This window comes from Temnothorax longispinosus, chromosome 8 (assembly GCF_030848805.1).
Source record: "Temnothorax longispinosus isolate EJ_2023e chromosome 8, Tlon_JGU_v1, whole genome shotgun sequence".
Taxonomy (NCBI): domain Eukaryota; kingdom Metazoa; phylum Arthropoda; class Insecta; order Hymenoptera; family Formicidae; genus Temnothorax; species Temnothorax longispinosus.
This window is the reverse complement of record NC_092365.1, coordinates 14,472,351-14,498,155: the sequence shown is the minus strand read 5'-3', so window position 1 is coordinate 14,498,155 and position 25,805 is coordinate 14,472,351. Positions and strand designations below refer to the sequence as shown.

Sequence of the window (25,805 nt, the reverse complement as noted above, 5' to 3'; positions counted from 1 at the left end):
GAAAATTAAATTCCAATTAAATACCAATCTACATCTAGATCTTTTCCAGATCTTTTAACAATAACATATTATTTATAAATAAAAAGTATTTTTAATTTTATATATTTAATTAAAATTAACAAGAATAGTTATATAAACTGTAAACATTAAAAACATTATTAACTAATTTATTTTAAATTAATCTTATTACAGTAATTGAGATGAAATATATATGTCCGAGGTCAATAGAGGCCTTTTTTACAGTTAAACTTTTCGCATTTTTACATTTTTACTTTTTCCTCCAACATCAAAGCATCCGCGTATCTCATTTTAAGTGCGAAAAGTGTAACGAGATGCACCTGTAAAGTACAGACCTAATACATTTCGGAACGCAGTTCCGGTGTTGGCAGATGTTGGTATTGGTCAGATAAAGTGACGTGTCGTAAAGTCACGCTTTCGAGAAACTCCAGCCCAGAGCCAGTGAATTTCAGCGTAGATCGTAGATTGCGTAGAACAGTCGCGGTTGTTAGTGCGATAGATTGCGATTATCTGCTTCTAACAAACGCAATATCGCGCAAGATATTGTACCGTTGTCTCATTTCGTCGTGACATTCCTTGTCGATTATTCACGAAAATGTCTTTTATATCGCCGATGCCGAGCCAGCAATTCCTTTGGGATGTATTCCAGCGGTACAGTATCCCCTTCTACAATTTATTCTATAATTTTCCTATTTTCTATACAATAAATTATTGTACAATTATGACATTACTTAATACGTATCTTCTCTTTCTAAATAGTCTCCGACACCTGCGGAGTTTCCTTGCGCGACGAGACTCCTCATTTTCAGGAATTAGTTTAACCTACGAATTTTGCTTTTGTATTTTTTTTACTCCGCATTATGCGCCTTTTTATCCAGCAAAATTCTGTTTTATCTCCCTGACGTAATCGTGCGTTTCGATAAATTTAAAGATTCAAACGAATAAATTTGGCAATGACTAATGACATTCAGTTGATAATTGAAAATAATCACTTTTTATCAGGGTGGATAGGGACAGATCCGGTACAATCACTGCGGAGGAGCTACAGCAAGCTCTCTCAAACGGTACATGGACGCCGTTCAATCCCGAAACAGTACGTCTAATGATCGGTACGATATGTTTTCAGTATATTTTCAAAATGACCATGTGAATTTATAATGTATATATTACTTTCATATCTATGATTTCTTCTATTCTCTTAAAACCTTCTCATCTCTTTTCTATAGTGCTAAATGGGAAAGGCTGCATCTCTGTCGCTTGACGCTAGGAAACCTAGTTCAAATGTAGACTGTTTTAATTCCTTCAAATCATAGCATGTCGCACACTCTTGGTTCTTTCAATATATCATTGTTGTAAAATGATACATGTACGATATCGATTTGCATGGTCTTTTGATATTGTTATTATTTTGTTCCCTACTTTTGTTGGCACAGGTATGTTTGATAAAACCGATCCTGCTACAGGTATGTTTGATAAGAAGCAGGCAGGTACCGTCAGTTTCGAGGAGTTCGGAGCGTTGTGGAAGTACGTTACCGATTGGGAGAGTTGCTTCCGATCGTTCGATCGCGACAACAGCGGCAACATTGATCGCAATGAGTTGAAGACGGCTCTTACAAACTTTGGCTACCGTTTAACCGATCAAACGATCGACATGCTAATACGAAAGTACGATCGTGCGGGACGTGGTACAATATACTTTGATGACTTTATACAGTGCTGCATTGTCCTATACGTAAGTACAGGTGTCTAAGTATCTAAATCATTTTATTAGGCATAGCTCGTGACTTTGCCTGGAAATATCTATCAACTTTTATGTGTAAAAGCTTTGATCTAAGCACAACTGATTTGGGATCTCCTCGAGTTCGACTTGTATTTAAATGAGTTATTTTATTGTTATTTATAAATTTAAATAATATTGGGCAAGCCGATATTTTTGAGCCTACACGTTTTTGATCACAGTTTTAAAAATACGTTTAACTGATAATCTTGAAACGTTTGAATTCATTATGAAGAAATGTAATAATCATACTTTCTATCTTCAGACTCTTACAACCGCCTTTAGACGACTGGATACAGATCTGGATGGTGTCATAACGATTCACTACGAACAATTTTTGGGCATGGTGTTTAATCTTAAGATATAAGTTGCACGATGTCACTCTACAAATATTTCATTCTTTCTTGCCGGTTCGGCAGCATATTCAATACCTAAAGATACACTATAAGATGCCAAATAAAGACACAAGAATTTTTATGTACTATATATGGAGAAAAACCCAGAATCTCCAAAATTAATATTCATTTTTACATTTTCTTTGCAGTATTAATTAAATTTGATCAGGTTAACGAAGAGTTTATTGGAAAATAAATTGTAGATTACAGTACATGTCCGTTTATTTGAATATTTTCGTAATAGTAATACTTCGTTAATATTACTATTGTTCTTAAATTGTTTTATTTCTTATAAAATACAATTTTATACGTGAAATTCTTGTCAAATAATAAATTTTGGAAGTTCTGAAATAATTTGTCAATTGAACAGGTAATTTGTGTTAATAGAGATATACTACTATATCCATTTAAGACGTGATATAGTCCATTAATGCAAGTCAATTATAATAACTTGTATCTGTTACAAAACATCACTGATTATTATTGTTTGCAAATCAAGTTTGAATGCACTATATATGCGCTTCCAGCATTACTGTTATATGTATATTATGTAATGAAAAACTTTCTGAATATAAATGTGTAAAATGTGCGTTTAAATAATTATAAGCAACGATGACAAAACTGGCAAATGTCCTACATTTCTTAATACGTTATTACATATTTTATGCATATTAATATTTGTCGATATATAACGTTCATAGTTATATTTTTCTATAATTATTATACTAATATAATTATAATAAGTGATCGAAAAATATATTTCTTTTACAAAGGAATTAACTGTGCATTACTTTCCTAAGATCGGGTAGTGTGGATCAAATGCAAAAAAAAATAGGTTATTGCGGTAAAGATACTTAGTTTATTAAAATTTTTATCTTAATAATAACTTCAATTTCGCTTTTACAATTTGCTCTAATTATTTCTTTTCCTCAAGTTTACAACTTCTGGGCGTCTGCTGACGTATCGATGCATTGAGGTCTGCCTCGCAATTGGAATATGCCATACCTAATCCGAAACCAGCACCGGTTATAATGGGCCACTTCCTTCCTACAGAGAAAATTCAGCATCCATATACACATCTCGTAAAACAATTGAAAAGTAATTTGACAAAATTATATGATTTCTTTAAATTTCTTTCATAAATTATTTGATTAAACATAAACATTTATTTATCCAAGTATATTACTGTCATCTAATCTAGAATACATTAAAGTAGCACTAATCGCACTGTATTAAAACTATTCTTCTTGACAAGATAAAGAAACTAATCTATGAAAACTATACTACGAATAAAAGGAATTATATACTTTCATTTAGAATTAAAGGGATCATAAAATAAGTATTAATAACTCTCTAATGACATTGCTTATGAAAAAAATTATACAATCAGTAAATACCAATTGATCATGTAATCATTGAGACTTGAAAAATATAGATATAAGACTATAAACTTCAAGGATAATTAATGTTTTAACAGCGAAATATACATATAATTGACACACGTGCAAGATATTAATGTTAAGGATGGCGGACCGAATCTAAGTACATTTATGTCTCTGACTATCTCGCTACTGACTCCAACAATTATATTAATAAATACAGTTATGTCATAGGGGTGTAACGGCACAAAACACACGCACACACATCGGCAACAAGGTGATCTTACTTTTGAAGAAAAATAGAGAAAACACTCCGCCAAGGACCACGCCGCCACCTGAAAAAAGAGAAATCTCGTCAGTAACATTTGCGGACGGTACATTCGTCGTTGCGGACGGTTCGGGAGCGATAATTACCCAGCTTGAGGATCGCGTCCGTGAAGCAGCGGTCCCACTTTCGCCCGATCTCGTCCTCGGCCCACACCGCGCCGGCCATTTTTCGCTGGGTTATGACTGGTTATAACGCCACTGCCGTTACGTCATTCGCCCGAAACGAGACCGTTCACGTGCATCCGACGATCGGTCATATTGATCCGGCGGGCTCGCACGCCTCTTTCTCCGGCTCCGACTCCGGCTCCGTCTCGCGCGCGCAGTCGCGCAACACGCGAGAGAATCGCTGGCGATGGAAATAGCGAAGCGAGGAAACTGGATTCTTTCCGGCCGATATTTTTCCTTCAGAGATAAGTGGATTTTCGTAACGCGCGCCTTCGCGCCGCTCGCGCACGGCTACCAATCTGCGTCGATCACCGTCGATATTCAACGGTATTTTATCACCCGTTCGAAATGTGTAAAATTGGAGTAAATTCCTTCCGTTCCCGGCTTTCCCTGCGATCTTTCTCCCTCTCGTCCAGACAACTCGAGAGAGTCATTTACAACGTGCAATTCGCAAGAGAAATCATTCTCGTCACATCTGCGACTAGAATTTTATTAACAAGCCAGCGTGAAAGCAAGTTCAGAGTTCAGGCCAATCGTGATTGGTCGGTCGCCGTGAAGAATAATCGAACGAAAAGATGTAGATGAATTTAACGTTAAACTTCTATTTATTTCTTAAATTTTTATTTATTTCTAAGCTTCACCCACTCGCTCAGTTTAGCAGACATGCGTATTTGTCTTTTCGAATAAAAATATTTTATTCTTTTGCCTATATAATATTATATGTAAAATAATTTTGCGTGAAAACGTGCGTGATGTTTCTTTTCCGGCGGATTTATTTATTTCTGAGGTTTTTAGTTTGCCGGACACGATTTTTAATTTGTACGCGTGTCCGTCTCGATTATCGTCGCCCACGAGAACTCGAACCGATCGACTCGAACGCGCGGCGCGGCGGTCGAATCGCAGGCGCGGTCGATTCGGCGTGACGTAGGGTAGGGCGGTTGGCTCGGTTGGCCGGCCTGCCGGTGTCTCGTAAGCGACTCATTTCACCCACGTCTCGTCGAGCGCGAGAGAGAGGCAGGTGCGCTGGCCTGTCCGTCCGCGAGCGTTTGATCGGGGGTGAGGACGAGTCCACGGGGTTACCGTTCGTGCGTGCGTTTGCGAGATTCGCGCGCGGACGACTCCGTGTGGAAAAACGCGCGAAAGACCGAGTCGCGCGGGTCGCCGAGGTGGCTGCACATGAGAAGAAAGAGAGAGATCGGGCGAGCGGCACGCTCCGAGAGTCCGCTGTCGTGGCGGCAGTGACAAAGAGAGAGAGAGAGTGAGAAAAGAGAGAGTGGGCGCGAGTGTTTTTTTTTTCTTCGCGCGCGTGTATGCGTGCGTTATTCAAGACCGATCGGGAGTATTTCCGCGCGGGACGGCAGGAGTCCCGCGCGCGGCGTGTGCGATCTACGTAGGTGCGGATTACACGAAGAGAGGGAGGGGGGGGCCCGCGCGCCAGTCCACCAGTCCCCTAGGGAATCTCGGCGCCTCGCCGTTGCCTGTCGCGCGGATCGGCGGACGGAGCCGCCGCGCTGCGTGAGTCGCGCTGCGAACGGAGCCGCGGGTCGTGCGCGCGGAGTCGAGCGAGATACGCCGATACGCCGCCGTGTCGACGAAGAGGAGCCGGAGTAGCGTGAAACTCGCGACGAGGATCCAGCAAGAGAGAGAAAGAGAGAGTGAGAGAGTCTCCGGACGCGCGCGAGCGCACGCGGCTCGCTCGCGCAGGTAAAATCCGCGGCGCTCCGCGCGGCGCGTAATGGAGGAGCCGACGACCGCGAAGCGCGCTCGCGGCAGTACCAGCAGCGACAGCGACAGCAGCAGCAGCAACAGGAGCAGCAGCAGCAGCAGGAGCAGCAGAAGCAGAAACACCAGGAGGAGCGACAACGGCACAACCGTGCGCAGCAACAACAGCAACGACCGTCGTCACCACCGCCACCGCCGCCACGGTAATGCCGTGCTGCGCCGCCACCGCGTCGTCAGAGCGTGAGCCGCGCGATTCCTGTCGTCGACTGTTCCGGCACCCGGCAATCCCGGCAGCATCCCGGCGGCCGCCGCCGGGCGCGAGAGGCGGGTCGAACGTGCTATGGGATCGTCCGGGAGCGACGACGCCGCACGACGCCGCAACGACCGTTCGCGTCCACCCGTTACGTTCGCCGTGACGTTCGCCGACCGTCGGGCCGCGAGCAGGGAGTAGGAGCAGCGAGACAGCACCTCAGATACGCTTCCTCGGCGCGCCGCGCCGCACCGCGCCCTTCCACGTCCTACGTGTCCTACGTGTCGTCGATCATACCTAAACGTAAACGTAAACGCGACGCCCCGCCGGCCGTGAGGGATAAGATCGGCGGCTCTCGGGCGAGAGGTTAGGCTGGCATGGGGATTGATCCCCGTGAGGTGGCATCGTCCGTCGAACTCTGACAATCAGCCAGCCAGTCAGCCCCCTTTGGCACCCTCTATCTATATCTTTCTCTCTCTCTTTCCTTCTCCCCTCCTCCCCCTTTCCCGTTCTGTCGCCGCCACCCGCGCGCGTCCTACCCTTCCGCGCCCTACGCGGTGTACACCGCGCCCGCGCGTGCCCTTTTCCGCTTGCGGAAACTGCGGCGAGTGTCGCGTTGTGTCGTTCCGCTTCTATCGCGTCGCGTCGCGTCGGGTCCCGCCGTCGTGCCCGTCGTCCGCGCTTCCCAGGGGCACGAGGGATTATGCCCTGCACGGGGATCGGGATCGAGCCCCGTCACTGACCCAAAACAAGACATCGACAACGTCGTCGTCCGTCGTCGTCGTCGTCGCCGTCGCCGCGAGTGTGGTGAAAAGTCGTGTGCACGCGCAGTTAGATCGTGTATCGATAATTAAATCGCCGCAACCGTGGATAACAACGGCCGGTACGAGATGCAGAAACGGGACGGCAGGGACAACCGCGACGACAAGGAGCTCGGGGCGCGCCGCACCGACCAGGAGGTCGCCAAACGGGCCTCCAGGGGCAGCGGGAACGCCGCCCGGTCGAACGTGCACTCGTCCCGGCACAGCGTCACCTCGTCGTCCGGCGTGCTCATGGTCGGCCCGAACTTCCGGGTCGGCAAGAAAATTGGCTGTGGAAACTTCGGGGAGCTCCGTCTCGGTGAGTCCTTCGTTATTATTGTCCTTTCCCCCGCGCGATTAAGTCACGTTTTGCAGGGAGAGGGATGAGCGAAACTCTTTATAATCTTTTGGAAACAAAAGAAAATATTTGATGCAAATGTAATATTCCATTATCGTCTCTGTTCAAGCATCCGTCTTGACGCTCGGAACGACGTTTTCCGCGGTATGTCCGACGAATCACGACGTTGATTTTAATGGCAGGTTTCCTGATAAAATTATTATCGATTTTTCCTCGGCGAAGACAGAGAGAGATACCGACAGTTGTCGAGAGCGATTGAGAGAGAGAAGGACTTTCTGCAAGCTGAGCTCCAGGAGCACGAATGACGAAATGGAGAAACAAAGTCGTATCCCTTGGTTAATTCTTAAAATACATTCCAACATGATTTCATGCTTCAAATTACGAAGAAACGCGTGACTCAAAGTGAAAAAGTGAAAGACAAACGATGACCTCCCACGACATTTTCGCCGAGGAAAAGTCGACTCTAAATTAAGGCATTCTGCTGTTACAATTAAGGTCGCGAGAATTGCGGGACAACACCCCGTGCATATGTATAATATGTATACGCGAGAGATATCGTGCGATATGAAAATCCGTTCTAGACAATTTTAGAATCAAGCTCATTCTCGAATGAACGATTCGATTGATCCCGTAATATGTCGGTGCAATTCCACATCGGACTTCTTTTTTCGAAGACATCGTTCCTTTATTTTTACACGTTGAATTAGTTTTTTGTAAAGCGGCACTGAAAATAGGATCGATGCTGATCTGTGAGTCATCGCGAAATTAAATTAACGAATACTTAAAAATAATTTCTCGCTCGGTGTTACTATACTCGGTGAATTTATACGTTATATTTATTTATTATATATAATAGGTTAAGAAAATTTTTAAAATGTTTAAGTATTTATTCATTGATTGCGAATGTATACGAAGTATATATAATGGATTAAGACAATTTGAAAAATTTTTATATGTTTATTCCTCGCGAATTTATATGTTTATTTATTATAATTCGCTGCATTAAGAAAATTTCTAAAATGTTCAAATATTTATTCATCGCGAATTTATACGAAGTACATATAATGGATTAAGAAAATTTAATCAATTTTTAAAACATTTATCTATTACGAATTTATACGTGTGAAGTTCATTTTATACAAATTCGTTTAAAACAGCGAAAAGGGGATAAGATAAAAACGCTGTGTGGAGAAAAGATTTCGGAATGATCGCCAGGAGCGACGAAAGGACACGCGAACTTCTCTCATTATCTTACGAAAAACGAGCGAAACGTCACGTTAGATCTCCTCACGTGGTCGGTGTTCGCCGTTTTTACGAATCGAACTATCGAGCAATGTTTACGACGATATCCGCAATCTGCAGTCTTGCATGTAACGACGATGAAATCTGGAGTTATCAGCCCCTCGAGTGCTCGCGGCGCGAGTTCGTGTGACTAATGATGTCTGCCGCGCGCTGAAAACAATGATTCTAACATCGGGAGAGGCTAACGCTCTCCCGATTATCGCGGCAATGGCATAATACAGAACGGTTCTACATACTGACGTTACTGTACGGTAGACCGGAAGCCTGCAAATATTGATGTTCCCCCGACAAAGCGCCAACGTGTTCTCACAATTATTAATCGCAAACAGTACGATATTTATTTTTATCCCTTTTGAATTATAAAATTAAACATTCTATCGCGCCGTTCGATCTTCAGCTGAAAACGTGCGGTTTGAAAAACTTTAGAGGCTTATATACAGCGTGTATATATATAATTCTTTTCATCTCTATACTCGATCTCTTTTTTATGCAATTTTTCTAATCAAAATTCGGATCGAGGGACGATCGTTTTGTGCAAGTTCTGCTCCGATGCCTTTTCGAATTGAGAATTGTTACCGAAAAGTAAAATAAACCTGTTCCCTCCGGTATTAGAGATACCTCCTTAGAGACGCGAGTCTAAGTTTCTCAACGGAGAAATCTTTTGCCGAGCTGACGAAATATCAGGCGGGCTGACACAGCGAAACGGCTTTGCAGCTTTGATGCGCTCGGAGCAACATCTTTCGTGGCGTTTCATCGCGCGCGAAACGACGCGACGCTCGGCTCGGCTCGGCTCGGGGAAACATTGCGTTTTCCAGCCGTAATGGCCGCGGTTGTTACTGCAAAAAGCGTTCATGCGGAAAATCCTACGGCGCTCGGCTCGTTGCACGGTTAACACGAGCCGCGATTTCGCTAACGCGTTATTACCCATTCGTAATGACGACTTTGTTAGTAATAGCCGCTTTAACAGCTCGTTCGATGTCATCGTCGACGATTATATCACTCATGACAAGCTAGTAATTAGCTGCTAATATCAGAGATTGTATACTTAAAATAGATAAACTTATCCTACAGCTTATCTTGCGTATGTTTGCCTATAGAGGAGAAAGAGAGAGAGAGAGAAAGAGAGAGAGGGAAAAAATGAATAAAGGGACATAAATTTTGATTGTTCCGCGAAATATTTATCCGGAATGAATATGGAGAAAACATGTAGAGAGAATGATGGTCTCTTTCGACAACGCCGCCGGGGCGAGCGAAAGAATTTCCAGAAACCGCTCTCGCGTGATTCATCTTTGAATACTCGCTCTTGTGGGTGAATATTCGTGCGGTTCTACCGCGCCGGCCGCCTTCTTGAAATACCTGCCGCGACGCGAGACCGCAGAGCTTGCACGAAAAATATTTTAAGTTTACCGGACGTTCTGGCGTTAGGAGTGACAGTTGAGAAGTATATCGCGTTATCTTTCCTCGAGTAAACAAGTCACGCCGGGAGTTCCAATGCGGGGAAAAGCGAAATTTGACGCGGAATACAGATTTCAACCTAGTTTTAATTTTAATATCGGATCCACCTCGTCAGAAGTAATAACGTTACGTGGAAGAGGATAGTGTCCGATTGAATCTTTGCTCGAAAAAAAATTTGTTCCAAATTTGTCGAAGGCAGCTCGAAAAAGTTTTATTCCAAATTCGCTCGCTGCTGAAGATTATTTGACCGTTGATATATTCTGTAGATAGACTGCCGGTGTATTTCAGTAAACCACGAGAACCGGCACTCGCACTTACAAATGACATCTGATATGCCATCAATGATAACATGCATGAGTCATTGACAATTTTAAATTATTTCATCATGCTGCATCTTTTTAAGGCCTAAACAGAAGTACAGGCAATAGAAACAGGGAATTAGCCAGGCAACAGAATAACCACATTTCAACTTATAATAAAATACTCATTAGGGTGATTGGTCAGATACAGGCAATAGAAAATAGAAATCCAACGCGTCGGAAATTCTGTTCCCATTGCCAATTTCATATTTCGTTGCGTTGATACACAGTTTTTGGCAAGTTGAAATCTGGTCATTTCTGTTACCTGATGGCTTATTCCCTGTTCCTATCACCTGTACCTTTGTATTGTGTTTAGGCCTTTACGCTTGCATTGGTGCCACGTCGATGTTACCTTTCTTCTTCCTTTTTTTTATCATAGCTCGAAGATATCGAAACGTGACTATCCTTAAAACGGATGATTTATATCTCTCGTTAATACTTCTTATTATATTTCCCTGCTTTTAAAAATTGTCTTATTCAACACATGTGGAATCGGTAATTATACAGGGATATAACGGAACATCGCACAAATATTCGATAATTAATACCGCTTTGTAATTGTATTGAATCATGTCTGTATCCCTTGTTTCTTCTTCCTTATTCTAACTCGAGAGTCCCAAAATACGCAGCTATTTTATTTTGACAAGCGCAAAAATGTGTGCAAGAAAAAACGCGAATAAAGCGAACAGGTTTGCTCGGTGCCCCTCCTGACGACAACAAAAACGAGCATCACAGCGGCGGTGGCAGCAACGACGCGTTTGTCGAACAACACTCGACACCGGAATGAATCCGAGCCCTTCATTGGCTTGGCCGGCTGCTCCGCGCAATGAGGGACACGCGTGTGTCGTTAATATCGTTATGCATGCGTTATCAGTTTATCACCTCGTGCTTGTTTCTCGCTCGCTCGAGGGTCGTAAACGTGTCCACCAATTGACCCGTCGTCGGCGTCGCGCGCACCATGCGCGAATCTAAACGAAAATTGTCGGCAAATTGCTTTCCGGGCTGCTGATACATCGCTCCGAATCCGGAATCGTATATACACCTTAATGACCCAATTTCGAACCACTCACGGTCCAGATTTTTGTAAGTCGCGTGTGTACGTATACACACACGTAACTGCATGCCAACAATCGTTACTTTGCGCACAGTTGGACGATAAACAAGTTCTTTGGACAGTAGAGATAGCTTGCGCGAGCCGACGTTCCTTTTATAAGAAAAAGATTATTATTTGATTCAGTATTATTTGATACACATAAATCTTAATGTATATGTTAATTTCTTCGATATTATTATATATTTCATTCGTAAAATTTTTCGCACCGATTAGCCTGTAAAGGATTAAGGTATCGCGTGGTAGAAATGGAACACTCTGTACACCGAGAAAACGGCTCACTCCGTAAATCTGAAGCGATAAGGCCCATCCGCTTTTCGTACGCAGCAATCTTCGTGCACGGCAGCCGGAACCGCGATACGTGTTCGAGGACAGGAAGTACGAAATTCCAAACCGTAGGCCACAAAGTGGCACACACGTAAGACCTTCCGGTCCTACCTGAGGGGGTCGATCGCAGCCCGCCGTTACGTTCCCACGGTCACGTCCGACAAAAATTGATCGACTCTTCTGAGAAGAGCGTATTCCGATTCGTCCCCGTCGAGGGATTCTCCCCGCTCCCTCTCGAAGAAGAAGAAAGCACATCTGAATGAAGTCGCAACTGCGACAGGCGTATTTTTCTCTCTCAAAACCGCGAAATACAAAGCGCAAGTTAAATTCTAAATTAAATTCTTAGGAAAACGTGAATTATTTAAAAGGTTGTAAATAGTCTTCAAAAAATTTATTTTCTCAACGCTTTACGCAACAAAGCTTTACGCGAGACCACCTTCCTTTACAAATCTAATCTATTTTCCCAAAAGAAATATTCTCCTCATTCTTCTGTTGTTTTGCGTCTTGATTACCGGCCCACCCTTTACGTCGAGTCATTCGTGCCTCGGCGTATAAGCGAACTCTTGACGCTCGTGAGGCCGCAATTAGGCGTTACTTCCGCTTACACGGATCAGCTGATTCCCAGCAGCCGCCCAGCTGACTCTCAAATTCTCGTATCTGCCTCTCACGACGCGCAGCAGCTGTCATCGTCGCGGTAATTTTCCAGTCTTTAACCGGTCCAAGCTTTCAGGTAGGGACACGCAATTACGGCGTCACGCGAGCCCACGCTATCTCTTTTATCATTAGCGTCGTATAAATAACATTGTTTAATAAAGCTCCCATCGATTCGCAGTTCTTTTGCCATTTACCTACAAGCGCTATACGTCTCGCTCGCCGCTACTGCCAGTCGGTCCTGCATTCTTTCTCATCGGGACGTTACTGTCATCATCTGGGACAAACCCAGGCCGGCTAGGCCCGCGACGGCTCGTTTTTACGATCTACGAATTCTTGAAATTTCAAAGTCCGCTTTTCTTTCTTTCTCCTCTGTTTTACGTTATACTTGGATGAGTAGGCGCTATACTATGCGCTCGTTCGACAATGTAATACAACGTGACGAACACACGGACTCACGTGACGAGAGAGTCGCGCGCTCGTGCGCGCGTCACGCGTGTACAGCAGTGTACACGCATGTCCGCGCAGGTTCTCGAGGGCACGTAGCAACCTGTCTGCTCGGCCAACTCGGCTCGGCGCGACGGCGCGGCGGCCGTCGGCCGACTCGGCTCTTCGAGTGACTCAGGACGACAGACTTGCCGGCTGGTCGCGTTGCCGAGCGAAACGAACGAGCCGCGTACCGTGCAACGCCCTTTTAACCCTGCTCTTACATTCGCTTCCTGCACGCGTTTTAGTATATATACGTTGGAATCCGACACGCTCCGAGTTTTAAATCTACGGCCTTAATCAGCCGTACTGTCGTTCCCTCACGTTGCACAAATACTTGGAAATTGAAATGTATACTTACCTAATTTATACTGATATTAAATTAGGAAATTGAGAACATAGATTGTTAAGAACAGATTCTTCAATAAAGATTAAATTTGGATTTAACGGGAAAGAATAAGAGCTGAGTCTACTCGAAGATATGAGGATCTCTAACGAAGGCTTTAATTTGAGAAATATTTAAGAATAATTCGCTGCAGGATTTTCACTTTTTCTTCGCTTCTGCAGTTAATTGCGTTACTCGACCGGTAATATGGGAATTAAGAAGACCTTTGATAAGCGTTTTTATTGATTTATTTTATTGTGTTGGTATAGCGGATGCGTAGATGGCCGCATCGAGCGAAACCCGATTATTCTAGTCAATATACGCTCGTTCATAAATCAACGGTGCGAGTGCCGCGCGAATCAATAATAGCGAAACGCCACGCTATTGACGTAATATCGGCAATTTGTTGAGTATCCAATGGTTATATGAAGCGAACGTTTCAATATTAACTATTGCAAAATAGCACAACATACAAATTACGATATAAATAAAGTCATATGTTACAGTATTTTCCGCGTTTAATAAAATTAGAGTAAAATATATGAGGCACAGAGAAAGGAAAATAAATTTTTCTGTAAAACGATTATAGCAAAACAATTCTTTTTATTCTCTCCGAACAATTGACATTGTGAAAATTTTCCATCGAATAATTTACGTCAATGAGCAAACAAATATTGCGTGGAAAAAGAATATGTGCATATGTGGCGAGCCGTCGAATATTTTATTAAATAACCAGTAATTAAAATGTTTATCATAAAACAAAATAGATTTCGCTAGACACGCCGACCGAATCATTCATATTTCCAGAATCATTTAACGATAACAATCCAATTTCTCTGTTTGCGACAAAAACACTGCACTTCCAAGTGTTTCCAAGTAGTTTTCACTTATTTTCTTCTTTCGTTCGCACGAACGCGCGCTCTTGCCGTCCCTCGTGACGCGCACGTCGGCTTGAATAAAAATTATATCGCGCGTCCCGTTGAAGGTTTCGCGCCGTTGCGTTGTCGCATCGAAATGAGACATGTGCGTTCGCGCCGTTGCAAGTGGATTATCGTCGGCGCGCTCCGCGGCTCCAACACGCGCCGCTCTTCGAGTTATTACTCCGACTGGCAATGACTGATGCCCACGCGGACTGCCGGCGCGCGGCGATTTCGCGATGTCGTTGAAGCAACTTTCTCCGAGTCGAGTTTTCCTGATTAAGTCGAGGGGCGTGGTGCGTATTAATCAACGTTAATTTAAACTATCTATCGTCGTTTCCGTTCGCCATCGTTTCCGATACCTGTTACTTTTTCCTGGTCACGTACAACAGTTTCTTCTCCCACGTCGATTTGTCGTTGAAAACTATCTCGCCCTCGATCATCTCAAAATCGTCAATCATTTCTCTGGTCTTGGCAAAACCTCGCCGAATACTTCGTCCGCGATATTAATCGCTCAAGTCATTTAATGTAAATACCTTCGGCACAAATGCTGCCTGATTTACGGCACGCTCGGTCGGCGAAATGGTTATAACGGATTTACGTACGTAGGTCGATTTATCGCGCTGACGTCGTCCTTACGAACGTAACGTTCGTTATAGCTGTTACCTTCTTACATCCATCCGCAACAAAGTCCAGGAATACCTGGCTATACGCGAAAGTCAATACTTCGTCCACCGAGAACCGCGCTCGTGACGAAGATTTATCATCTAGAAAATACGTGGCGCGGGGAAAAGGGGCGATCACTTTCGAAAATATCGATTTTAGAAGACGATATATTCGAAGACGATACGCGCGGAATCGCTAACATCGCGGCACGGCGTTACTCGTCCAGGGTTAAAAATACAGCTATAAAAGCGTTGCTGGCCGGTAACGGTTGCTCAGCGCTGCGTGCAAGTCGTGAGTGAAATTAAACGCGCCTGAGAGAGCGATCTACGATCGGCCCTCCCGCCTTTTTTTTTTCTTTCGAGCGCTCGCGAACAATAGTCCGACGAGAGGCGGTCGGACGTTTTTGCGCGTCGTCCTCGTTCCGCGGTCCGTCACCGGAGGAAACTGTTCTGTTGCCGCGCGGGTTCGCAACACGAATCCAGAAGGGCCTGGCGATAGCGCGAGGTCTTCTCGGTGGCGAAGGCCTAAACGCGTCTAGAATTCCTCGATCACCTATACAGGGTGTTCCAGATCTACTATCCCTCGATCAATCAGCCTTTGCTTCACAGAGGCAAAATTCTGTTAAATGTCATAGGATCTGAGGAAAAGTCTATTAACGCGTGAGCTCTAAGTTGCATATTCGCGCCTTAGAAACTGCTCGGCAAAGTTCTTCATATTCTTGTTTATAATCCGGAATCTCTATCGCTTCGCTGCACCGAGGAGAAATTGATTTCAAATCAGCTAAAAGAGAATTCACAGACGAAAGGAGCGGCGACAGTTCTGGGACACCGTCTATACGCGGCGCAGCTGCATCACTGCTAACTGATGTTTCACACGACGATATCGATATTGGCGCGATGGTACTCGAGAACGAACGTTACTCTTCGATGATGATTCAAGCGTCTGCCTTGTCCAGCGAAACCAGTCCATTAACCTTTGTCCGGCGTATCGAGGTTTGAAATAGCCTGGAAGATGGTCTCTCTGACAATGAGAGCTCTGGGTAAACAGCGTTCCAGTTGAAAATTATCGAGGCCTGCTCGGGACGAGTATTGCCGTTCAAGTACCCGCCTGGATACTTATCCGTATACTCTCCGCTGTCCTTCGACGTATTCTTCCCCGGCGTTGCACGCGGCCTGGCTCCGCTGCACGTGCTGGTACCCTGACCTACATTCACACCTACGTGTCTAAGCCTATGTCTACGACGGTCGATCGCGCCATCGCATCGTTCGTTCGCCTGGCGACTCGGCCTGGCAACCGGGCGGTCCGATTTAATATTTTCGAAATTGCGGAGCCTGACGGTCAGCGCCGCCGCCGCCGCCACCGCCGTCGCCGCCTCCGCGGCTCCGGTTGCCCTACATTTCGCTCTTGCTTCTACACTCTTACGCTCCGTATCATAGGGCATACCTTCGGACCTGTTGCGCTCCTCTGCGCAGCGGACTCGCTTCCTTCCTCGCGGCTCGAATCAGATAGCAACGGATCGCGCGAGCGAATGCGAGGCAGATGCTCTTAGCGAAACGTAGAAGCGAAAGCATTCGCGCTAATCACGATAAAATATTAGAGTTACGACATTGTCGAATCCCCCTCGAGGTCTGTTGAGTGCAGAGAGCGATCGCGCTTTCCGCACGTTTCTTTGATAATTATTTAACTCCGTCACGAATGTATAAATATTATTTTATCAGACGCGAGGGTGACGAAGCGTGAGAGCTAATTCGCGATCAATTTTTAATTAATGCTTTCATTATTCGCGAATGGGACGCGGGTGCTCTTCACACTCGATGATATATCTAGGTCAATCGCGCGCACGTTTATTTTTTTTTTCACCGCCATCGCGCTATCGGACTTGGTTTCACTACGGCGCTATTCGCGGATGCGCAGGACGGAGCACATCAAAATTCTTGCTGTGAAAAGAGATATTCACTTCCGTATGTGAGGGCTTTTCAAACGCTAAGCTTGTTTTCGAACTTTGTTATGTCGAAACACACTTGCATATTAACATTGCATATTAATATTCTATAAATAGCTCAAAATGTATTTCGAACTTTATCATTTTGAAATACACTTTGTGCTATTTATAGAGTATTAATGTGCAATGTTGTGACTATCTGAAACTGGAAATTATCACTTTTTTTATTACTCCTTTTGATATCTTTGACGCGATGAAAAACAGGCTCTCCGACATTTATACATCTTGGAGTCGAAATATTTACACGTGGAAACTGGACATGAAGATATTACAATTGTCAGTATTGAGACATAAAAGCGAAAAAGCTTGCCACTCTAATTTTAGATCGAGAAATTGCCGTAACGTTCAATGAGCATGTATTATTAGAGAAGGACGATCGAATCGAAGAGTGGCGAACACGTGTATTATATTTTGCCAGAAAGTCTTTTTTTTTCTTCTCTTGCTTCGACCTCGCTCGAAGACGTTCGAAATTGAATTCGTCTAGAAGCCGGCGATATCCGGCGATGTTTCCCATTAATGCTCCGAATGGGTGTCTCGAGTGCTAATTACACCCAGCCCCCTATTCTCTTCGTCCCTGGCTGACTTACGCGAGGGTGGAAATGGGTCGCATGTTATCGCGCGGCGCGGTGTACAGAGTGTACCATTTCTATCGCGTTATTTTCCAACGATAGATTATTCGGTCAATTTGGAGTCAATAAAGATCACGGAGCGCGCGTCCCAGTTTTATCGCAATTATTTTTTTATTGTGACAAATTCCTCAGCCAATTTGGAGTTCTCCTTTCGATCAAAATGACAGCTATAATTTTCAAGTATAACCGACGATTGGAAAATAATTTCTAATAAACTAAACTCGAGGAAATAAAATGACTCATGTTCTTCGATTAATTTTAAATATGGATTACCAATTTGAGACTTAATTATGAAGATACATGCCTTGAGAAAAATACGATAATGATCTTCCTTAACATTTTTGTTAATGAAGAATCTATTACGAAACGGTCAAAGAATTTTCCGCTAAAAATAATATGGCAAAAGTGGGACATCCTATGAAAAGTGATAAAAGTGAGAAGGGAGGGGCAGATCGAAGAGTCTCTAATGAGGATGAAGTTGGAATGCGGAACGTCTCGTATTACTGTTGACACGTAAACATCAGATATATATTTCATATGCATTTCATATTTTTTAGATGGTTCTTATTTCTGAAATTTTTTAAAAGATTTAAATGGTCTTTTTTTAAATCAAAATCTAGTATGACATTATTCTCTGTTCGTGTGAAAAATTGTAATATTAAATATCTTGGTAAGTATGAGTCAGAAGTCGGTTAAAAGTCGATCCGAAATTGGCTGAGAAATAAGGTCTCCTTATCTGCAACCGCGACAAATAAATCAACAGCCGCGTTCTAATCGCGCGACGATCGACAGCCGTGCTTATCGATCCGCCGTTTTTTCCTTTTCTTCATCTCGGGCCGTTCTTCCGCACACCTTCGACATTCTTCCACGCGTGTTAACCCTTCGTTATTGTTGCAAGTGAAGTTTAAAAATAGTCCCGTGCGCGGCCTTTCAGGTGGCGGATCGTCGGAAATTTGCCGCCGTGTCCTTAAATCGGTGCCGAACTTCCGCGTTAATAAATACGACGTCCTATTTTCGCCGCAGGCTCAGTCGTAATCCGTATTATTGGCTCTCCCTGGCTCAAATTAATTTAATGGAACAGTTGCCACGCCACAGACGTATCTGCCGCCTATATCGGAAAACAACGCAAAGCGCCGGAGAAGCGCGTTCTCTAGTCAATGGGATAGATTTTCCATTAAGTAAAACTTGATTGAATGCCATTACTCATAACACTTTTTATTTTCATTAAATATACATTTTGATTTTACTGATATTAAACTTACGAATATGTTATGGTGTAAAAAAATTTCGAATTTTCTGTGGTGATAATTTCTAGATAATTACTTATTGATATAGACTTTTGTACATGCCGAGTACTTTCTCCGACAAATTGTAGTTTCTTTTTTTTTACAGTTTTTTTACACAGTTACAGAATATCAGACGCGCAATTTGTATAATAATTCCGAAATAATATCCTTATCGCTATTTGCATTACAAATATTGAAGCATTTAGGCGGCGGAAATAATTTGTATTTTAACACAGCTCGATGGCTCTTGGCGTCAACAGACGCGTCGAATTGCACGTGTCGTCCGCTTCGACGTTTCACTCGCAACACCTGCAGCCATCTCCTCTGTCGCTCTAACACGTTTTTCCGTTGCTCGCCTTAGTGCCCTCGGGAACCATCGACCGTGCCTACTTTATGCCATTTCTCTCTCTCGAAGCTCGCAACATCGAACGTTGCCAGTTCGTACCATTTCACGGCGGTGCGGCGGACAGCTGCCCATAGTAACGGTCGGAGAAGACACGTCGACTGCCGAGGGATCCTCAAGGTCCTACATCGCTCTGCCATGCTTTCGAAATTATCCTCTCCCTTGCGCATTCTCTATTATACATTCCCCTACAGCGCGAAAGAATTTCCTGACAGTCGTTACGATAATATCATTACAAATGAACCATTAAAAAAAATGATACAATCTATAAAATGTAATATAGATCGGGTAGAAGAAAAATTTCAGGATATCCTCATCGCGTGAGGATATTTTACCCCCGAGGACTTTGCAAGAGCAAGAATAAAAGATCTAAAGAAAATCATGCTACTTATATAATAGCGCACAATTATCCTATTTTTATTAAGAAAGGACAGAGATGGACAACGATAATATTACTTAATGACTATTCACGTATTTCTGTGTATAATTTCTACTTTTTAATCATGCAGTAATCATACAGTTATCACCGTTTCATATTAATGACAATTTCTTAGTTCTCATACAGTTTATCTATTGACTTATTTTAACCGTTTACTTGATAGAATAATTATTTCTCATTTCATTGGCTTTTGTTCCTTTTCCTCGGCCTTGCTAACGATCGTGTTTTCACTGCGATTTCGCAGTGAAACATCCTCATGACGCAATCCCATGCGACGTTATTGCGCCAAATCTGTATGTTTCATTCGTTTTATTCAATATAACGATGAAGCGTTCAATATGTTAATACTTTACAGTACGGAGATAATAGAATAATTGTACAACAACGCGTGAAATATCCTTTTCGTTAAACAGTAGAAACGATCGAGATAAACGATATCAAATTTACCGCACACCCAAGTGCGAAGCACTTGTCAAACTGTACCGTCGAAAGTTTAACTCGGATACTTTAGCGACGACAAAGTTTCGTTACCTAACAGAACCCAAGTTTTGTTAGGTAACAAAAGTACAGAGCCTCTCATACGCTTTCACGACGAGGATATTTCCCGAATCGTACAGGCTTAGACACTTAATAATCGTATACCTACGCGAGTTGAATTGCAGACGTGAAGAATCGATATGATAAATGAATACAACATTAATTCTCATTTGCCTACTTACATCGTAAATGAATATTAATTCTCATTTGTCTATTTACATCATCATCATGGCTACTGTTGCAAATCAACGATGGTGGCACTTCAATTTCAACTTTTAACACTTGGAGCGTTAATGATGTACCGTGTTGCGTCAGTTTGCGAAACAATTCGATACGATTTCGATTACCTTCGCAGAAGCCACGCTATCAGTCTCTGATAAAACGCGCGTGCGCTTTACGAAATCGCGCGACATCCTGGATGACGGGTTTTCCTTGACGGAATCGCTAATAAGGTTCCTCCCTGCGTAGTTTTCCTGTAATTAACGTGCCGTGGCGGTATTCTTGCAAACGAAATACTTGAGAAACGAAAGAGTTTAGAGTCATTGGTTTCTCGATATATTGTAGTCGAGGAAATGAGTGTTGTGCGACTATAACAAAGCGAGAAGTAAATTGAAAATCGTCAGGTGTGCATTACGAGTTGTTGCGCAAACTCGCAATTTTTTGTCGCCTCTCCAATCCGGTAGAAATAATGGATGGAAATATTTTAGGTATTTATAGTCACACGTCGCTTCATTTCGCGTCGTCTATTCGCTCCTTCATAGCGACGACCGTAATTCGCCCGGTTGATCGTCGCGCGATATCGATCCTTTCCGAAATTTGCGACGTCCGCGGCGGCAGGTATATTACCGTACTCGTAACTGGAGTCATCAGCCGGAGCATCGTAATAATAGAATAAAGGTTTCCGAAACGACGAGCGGCGAAACGGGACGAAACGCGCGTGTATTACGGAATCGAAATTGTTTCTCAAGATGACAGCACGATTGTAAAAATAATTTAAATGCGTTTTATAACATTAATTCAATCTTTCTTAAATCTTACAAAGCGTTCACAGAATAATTAATAAAATGTATTTTATATTGTACAAAAAATTGTGGAATGATTTTTAAATCTTTCATCTTCCTAAAGACTATTTCAATTTTTTTCATCCAATACGGCTTTTTTTCATGAAATATTAAAGTTTCTATACCTGCAATACCTTCAAGACTATGACGATTACGGCGAATGCATATTCGGAAATTCATTCTGATGGATTTGTGCCAAGCGTCAAAATAAAATATATTGATGCGTAAGTACTTACGATGCGTGTGATCTAATCTCGCGCGGTAAAACCGTCTCGAGTGTCCCGACTTACCTCAAGGTGTATGATTAACTTCGAAGCTTGGCACGGAATCGTCAAAACAAATTTCCACTATAACTTTGGTCTAAACTGATCATCTTTACGTCTACGTTAGCCGATAAATTGTCCTCGAATATGCCGATTGTAAAACGAGAAACATAATTAAGAATTAAAACACCTAATTATTCTCAATGGCGTTGCAACGATTAAAGCAATCTTTAAAGTTTTAGATAAGAGGAGGACACCGGTGACTTAATCGTTTCATTCAGAGAAAATTGTAGCGATTATACCGTTTCTACAGTTTTTTCTTGCTACTTTCGCCACTCCGTTTTGCAATTCTAGCCAGGCCGGAGTATACGAGAGTATACACGTGCCCCAGGCGTCACGCACTTTCTCCCGGACACGTTTTTCCGGTAGATGCAGAGTAGCGAAAGGGTTAATCCTCCCACGCGCACGCGGTCTCTGTGCATACGTCGCGGTAGGGTATATACCCTCGCGAAGCCGTGCAAGCGGATGCATGTGCGTGTGTTCATTTTGCACGCCGTGGCGCACGCTCCCCTCTCATGAGTCTCATGCCTATTCGGCTCCAATCCTTTCAACATCCTCTTTGTCTTTCTCATTGTCTCCGCGTGCTCGTGCGTTAATCGCAGATTAAGCGAGAAAGGGAGAGGAGAAGGTGGACGAGGAGAGACCATCGGCGAAAAGAAGACGGCGGAAAGGGGTGGGATCAGGGCCGGATTTCCCATTAGTATAGCCGCCGTGGTATTGGCGTTAGTGGACAGCGTTTATCTTTCGTTAGCTCTAGAGAAGATCTTCCGAAAACAAACAAAATGTGAAGGCTAAAATGCGCGACGTTAAAAATAATAGCTATGTCGAGATATTATCAGAAATGTATTCCTGATTCGATTTTGTGTACGTTCAAGAGCTTGGCTATTTAACAATTTAATTCTCTATAACGACATGATTAAAAAATTACATACCCACATATCCTATGCTTTTGAAGTTTTAATGATTTGATGAATGATTTAATCATTGCTTTCCGTTTAATTATAAAAAAATCCGGTTATAGAGGGTTAAAGTCTTTGAAAATTGAAACGTTTCAAACTTCTCGAAAATATTCCCGTCACTTTCCATCGATTTTCTATGTAATATACTCTGTAGTCCTATATTCTCCTGCTTATCGCGATCACCGAAATAAGCTTGTTAAAATCTTAGAAACCCTGGCTCACACTCGCTCGCTCGGGCAGGATGTGACGACCCTTTCTGAACTCGGTCTTTTTTTTGTCTGACGGGTCTCCGCTGCGTTCGGTACCTCCGTACGGACTCGCGCTCGGTGTCAGGTCGATAGTTTTCCACGCTCTCCGTCGTGGCAATTTTTGCCCGTGCTCTCTCTCGCCGTGCGGCACCCGTTCGCACCGGTAAGACTGGTTATATCCACGAAGAGTGGCCGCCCGATGAAAGGATCCTCTCGGTAGCTCTTTACGGCCGGGTTCAATCGATCGTTCCCTTAACGCGCACCGAGCACCTCGGACGTGTCGTGCAGCAAAAATGCAACCATTATTTCATATACGCAACACTTTATTTTACGCCATCGATCACGACTCGTTTTACGTCGTTATTAGTATTGCTATTTATTACTGGCGTGCACGATTATATCGCGGGTATTTCTCCGCTTAAGAAAATTGATTCAGTATCTGGAGTAAAAATTAGCATTTGCAAGAAATACTTCTGAGAAAGTGTATGTAGCTTTCAAGTGATTATAAATAACACCGGTTTCCTTACAATATATCTGTATTCTTGCAATTAGAAGCGACATTAGTAAAACACAGCGAAATGTATTTCACACAACAACGTCAAAGAGGGAACCCCGCGGAGACTTCTGCAACGAAACTGCGGAAGGCTTGAGAAAGATCATCCTGATAAGGGGCACGAAATTAATATAATGAACTGTGCAACGATGTTAACTATTAATTATAATTTATTTTACATCGTCGCCGTTATTGCTGTTATCATTGACACGTCGCTTATCATTTCCTCTAAGAATTATTATTATATTAATTTAAAAAGAGAGAGCATAACTAAAGCGTATATGACTTCGCGAGAAAAGCGATTGAGCGCGGGCCGCGTAGTCATACAACGGCCAACCGATATATCGACATCTTCGCAATATCTGTATTCGACGGTGTCATCGGTGCTTCCTGTCGAGGAAGCCACGAGTCCTCCGCGGTCGCAGGGTTGGTCGTGAGGCGGCGATGCGACAGCTGGCCCTGTATACAAGGGCGTGGCGCTACCTTTATCCGAAATAATCGGCGACGCGCATCGGCGAGCGAGCGGGAATAAAGCGGCCGAAGAAGCGCGGCCGTCGCGCTAATTATCGCGAAAGTATCGAACCGCTAATTGCAGAACGCGCCCGCGCGCGCGCGCGCGCGAACAAGCGAGTGAGCGAGCGCGAGCGAGTCATTGACCTTCGCTTCTGGCGAAGAGTTTCGTTCGTTCGTTCGTTCGTGCGTTCTGGCCCGCATCCTTTATGTCTCCGCAGGTAGGTGCGCAAGTGGCCGCAGGAATGTGCTTTCGTTCGAGCGACGAGGCCCCGAGTGCTTCATTTTTCTTCACGTGGACGTCAAGTAGCGTCAACGACGCGTGATATTATCCTCGTCGTCGGTTTACGGCCACGGCTACGTTATCCGGATAAGAGACCGCTCGCGAATAGGAAACGAGAAACGCGCCATACATTCGCTCGCTTTAAAAAAAGAAAACACATGGCTCGCTTCTGTGCCGGCTAATTTTAAGAGAGATTACATACTCGATTCTTTTAGGTAAATCCCCGAAGGAGATTCGAAGGATTAAACGATAAGACTCGTGACGTAGCTTTTCCGCACATTTCTCTTATCTTCGCTGCACACTCCTTACAGCGTTTTTGCTCTATCTCTCCTTTTATTTTTTATTCTTATTATTCTATTCTCGAATGGCGTCGCGCACAAGTCGCGCGACTCTGCGACATGCTACAGTTCGCTCGACGGTTCGTGCTCCTTAGCTTAGGTAATATAGTGAAAAATAAGAAAACACGCTACTTAGTGCACGCGCGTTTCATTTATTAGATTCGCGAAGAAGCCTTTGCAGGATAAAATTAAACCGCGACAAAATTGAATTTTGTGCTTTAGCCGGCTTCTGTATAGCGTCCGGCGAAGCTGATTGCCCCGTCATTTCTCCATAAGTCACGTGCAGATCATGATACGTACATGCCTCTGCGTATAGCGCACGCTTGTAAAATTAAATTCAATATTAATTGCTGGATATTATTTTCAAAAGTTTTCGCTCCGTAACTCATAGAGAGTATAGAAATGTTCCGTATGTTTATCTCTTCATTATCGAATTTTATACAAAGAGATTTGTACTATAATTGTATTATATTATTTCTATTCTCATATTCTCCTACATTTTAATTGCTATTTAGATTTGCAATGAAAGCAGTCTTAATTTGGCAATTAACTCGACACGAAACGAGCCAATATCGTTTTGTATCCTGAAGATAAAATTATCTTCGTAATTCGACGTATAACATTATTTTTCTTTATATCCTCGAGGAAAAATGATCGGATTGTTCTGGCCTTTATTGTTCACATCGATATAGTTTATGGGTATTGGTCAAATAATACCCCAACTGTGCTCTTCATTTGCCGAAAATTTACTCTCGATCAGCACTTAAATTACAGATTTACCCGACGGGATCGCGATCGTCGCAGCTTTATTGCTATCCGATGCGCGCTTTGAAACAACGCAAATTATCAGATTAATTGCTATATACGCGATTGCGTTAAATGGAACATCCCCCGACAAGTTTGCGCGAGAATTTCATAGCCGGCGACCATAATTCCGCAGTGACCACGCGTACCGCAGCCGATCTCGACAATCTAATTTTCTCACGTTGACTGCAATCAGTAGCAGCATGGAGCTATCGCGCGGCATTTAATTATCGCGCAATCATATTGTCATCGGGGGCGTAATATCTGTGAAACATCACGTAACTCGGTGCAATAGTACTAACGGGCCATTGTACGCGAATTGAATCAGTTACTTTAGAGAAGGGAAAATTGCACGTCCGGAGGCCCTACTATAATAACTTGCCATCGCTCATCCTCGGAATTCTCCCTTATAATTTATCCCTGTGCCCTTTCCTCCCACGGCTATCATTTCATTTATAATGCTTATCGACCTTCCTTTCTCTTTACAGGGAAGAACCTGTACAATAATGAGCACGTAGCAATTAAAATGGTAAGTAAGAAAACCGGGCGTTTTGTGTAACCGCGCGATACGTGAAAAACT

General features: G+C 43.4%; 3 protein-coding genes across 15 annotated transcripts in view; 2 read left to right on the top strand and 1 right to left on the bottom strand.

The window, feature by feature from the left end:
* Nucleotides 1-391: 391 nt before the first annotated feature.
* Alg-2 (Apoptosis-linked gene-2) lies at nt 392-2,966 on the top strand. 2 transcript variants are annotated; one of them, XM_071787110.1, is made up of 4 exons: nt 392-669; nt 1,021-1,127; nt 1,452-1,750; nt 2,061-2,966. In XM_071787110.1, the coding sequence occupies exons 1-4, from the start codon at nt 614-616 to the stop codon at nt 2,160-2,162; spliced, it is 564 nt and encodes a 187-aa protein (XP_071643211.1). In that variant the 5' UTR covers nt 392-613; the 3' UTR covers nt 2,163-2,966. The 2 variants fall into 2 exon arrangements, with proteins under 2 accessions (XP_071643211.1, XP_071643212.1); XM_071787111.1 differs by having other exon boundaries at nt 394-669; nt 1,482-1,750.
* A 60-nt stretch (nt 2,967-3,026) lies between these two features.
* Nucleotides 3,027-4,262, bottom strand: LOC139818418 (MICOS complex subunit Mic10). The gene is made up of 3 exons (XM_071787112.1): nt 3,984-4,262; nt 3,857-3,904; nt 3,027-3,237 (listed from the first exon to the last, which is right to left on the bottom strand). Exons 1-3 carry the CDS (start codon nt 4,060-4,062, stop codon nt 3,107-3,109), a joined length of 258 nt encoding a protein of 85 aa, XP_071643213.1. The 5' UTR covers nt 4,063-4,262; the 3' UTR covers nt 3,027-3,106.
* A 746-nt stretch (nt 4,263-5,008) lies between these two features.
* Nucleotides 5,009-25,805, top strand: part of Gish (casein kinase I gish) — a 33,739-nt gene continuing 12,942 nt past the window's right edge. For 3 of the 12 annotated variants that reach the window (XM_071787018.1, XM_071787017.1, XM_071787019.1), the window contains exons 1-2: nt 5,013-7,152; nt 25,714-25,754. In XM_071787018.1, the coding sequence (XP_071643119.1) occupies nt 6,924-7,152; nt 25,714-25,754 (270 nt within the window). In that variant the 5' untranslated portion in view covers nt 5,013-6,923. Of the gene's footprint in view, nt 7,153-25,713; nt 25,755-25,805 lie in introns of all 12 variants that reach the window. The other 9 variants (XM_071787024.1, XM_071787011.1, XM_071787016.1 and 6 more) reach the window with 7 other exon arrangements.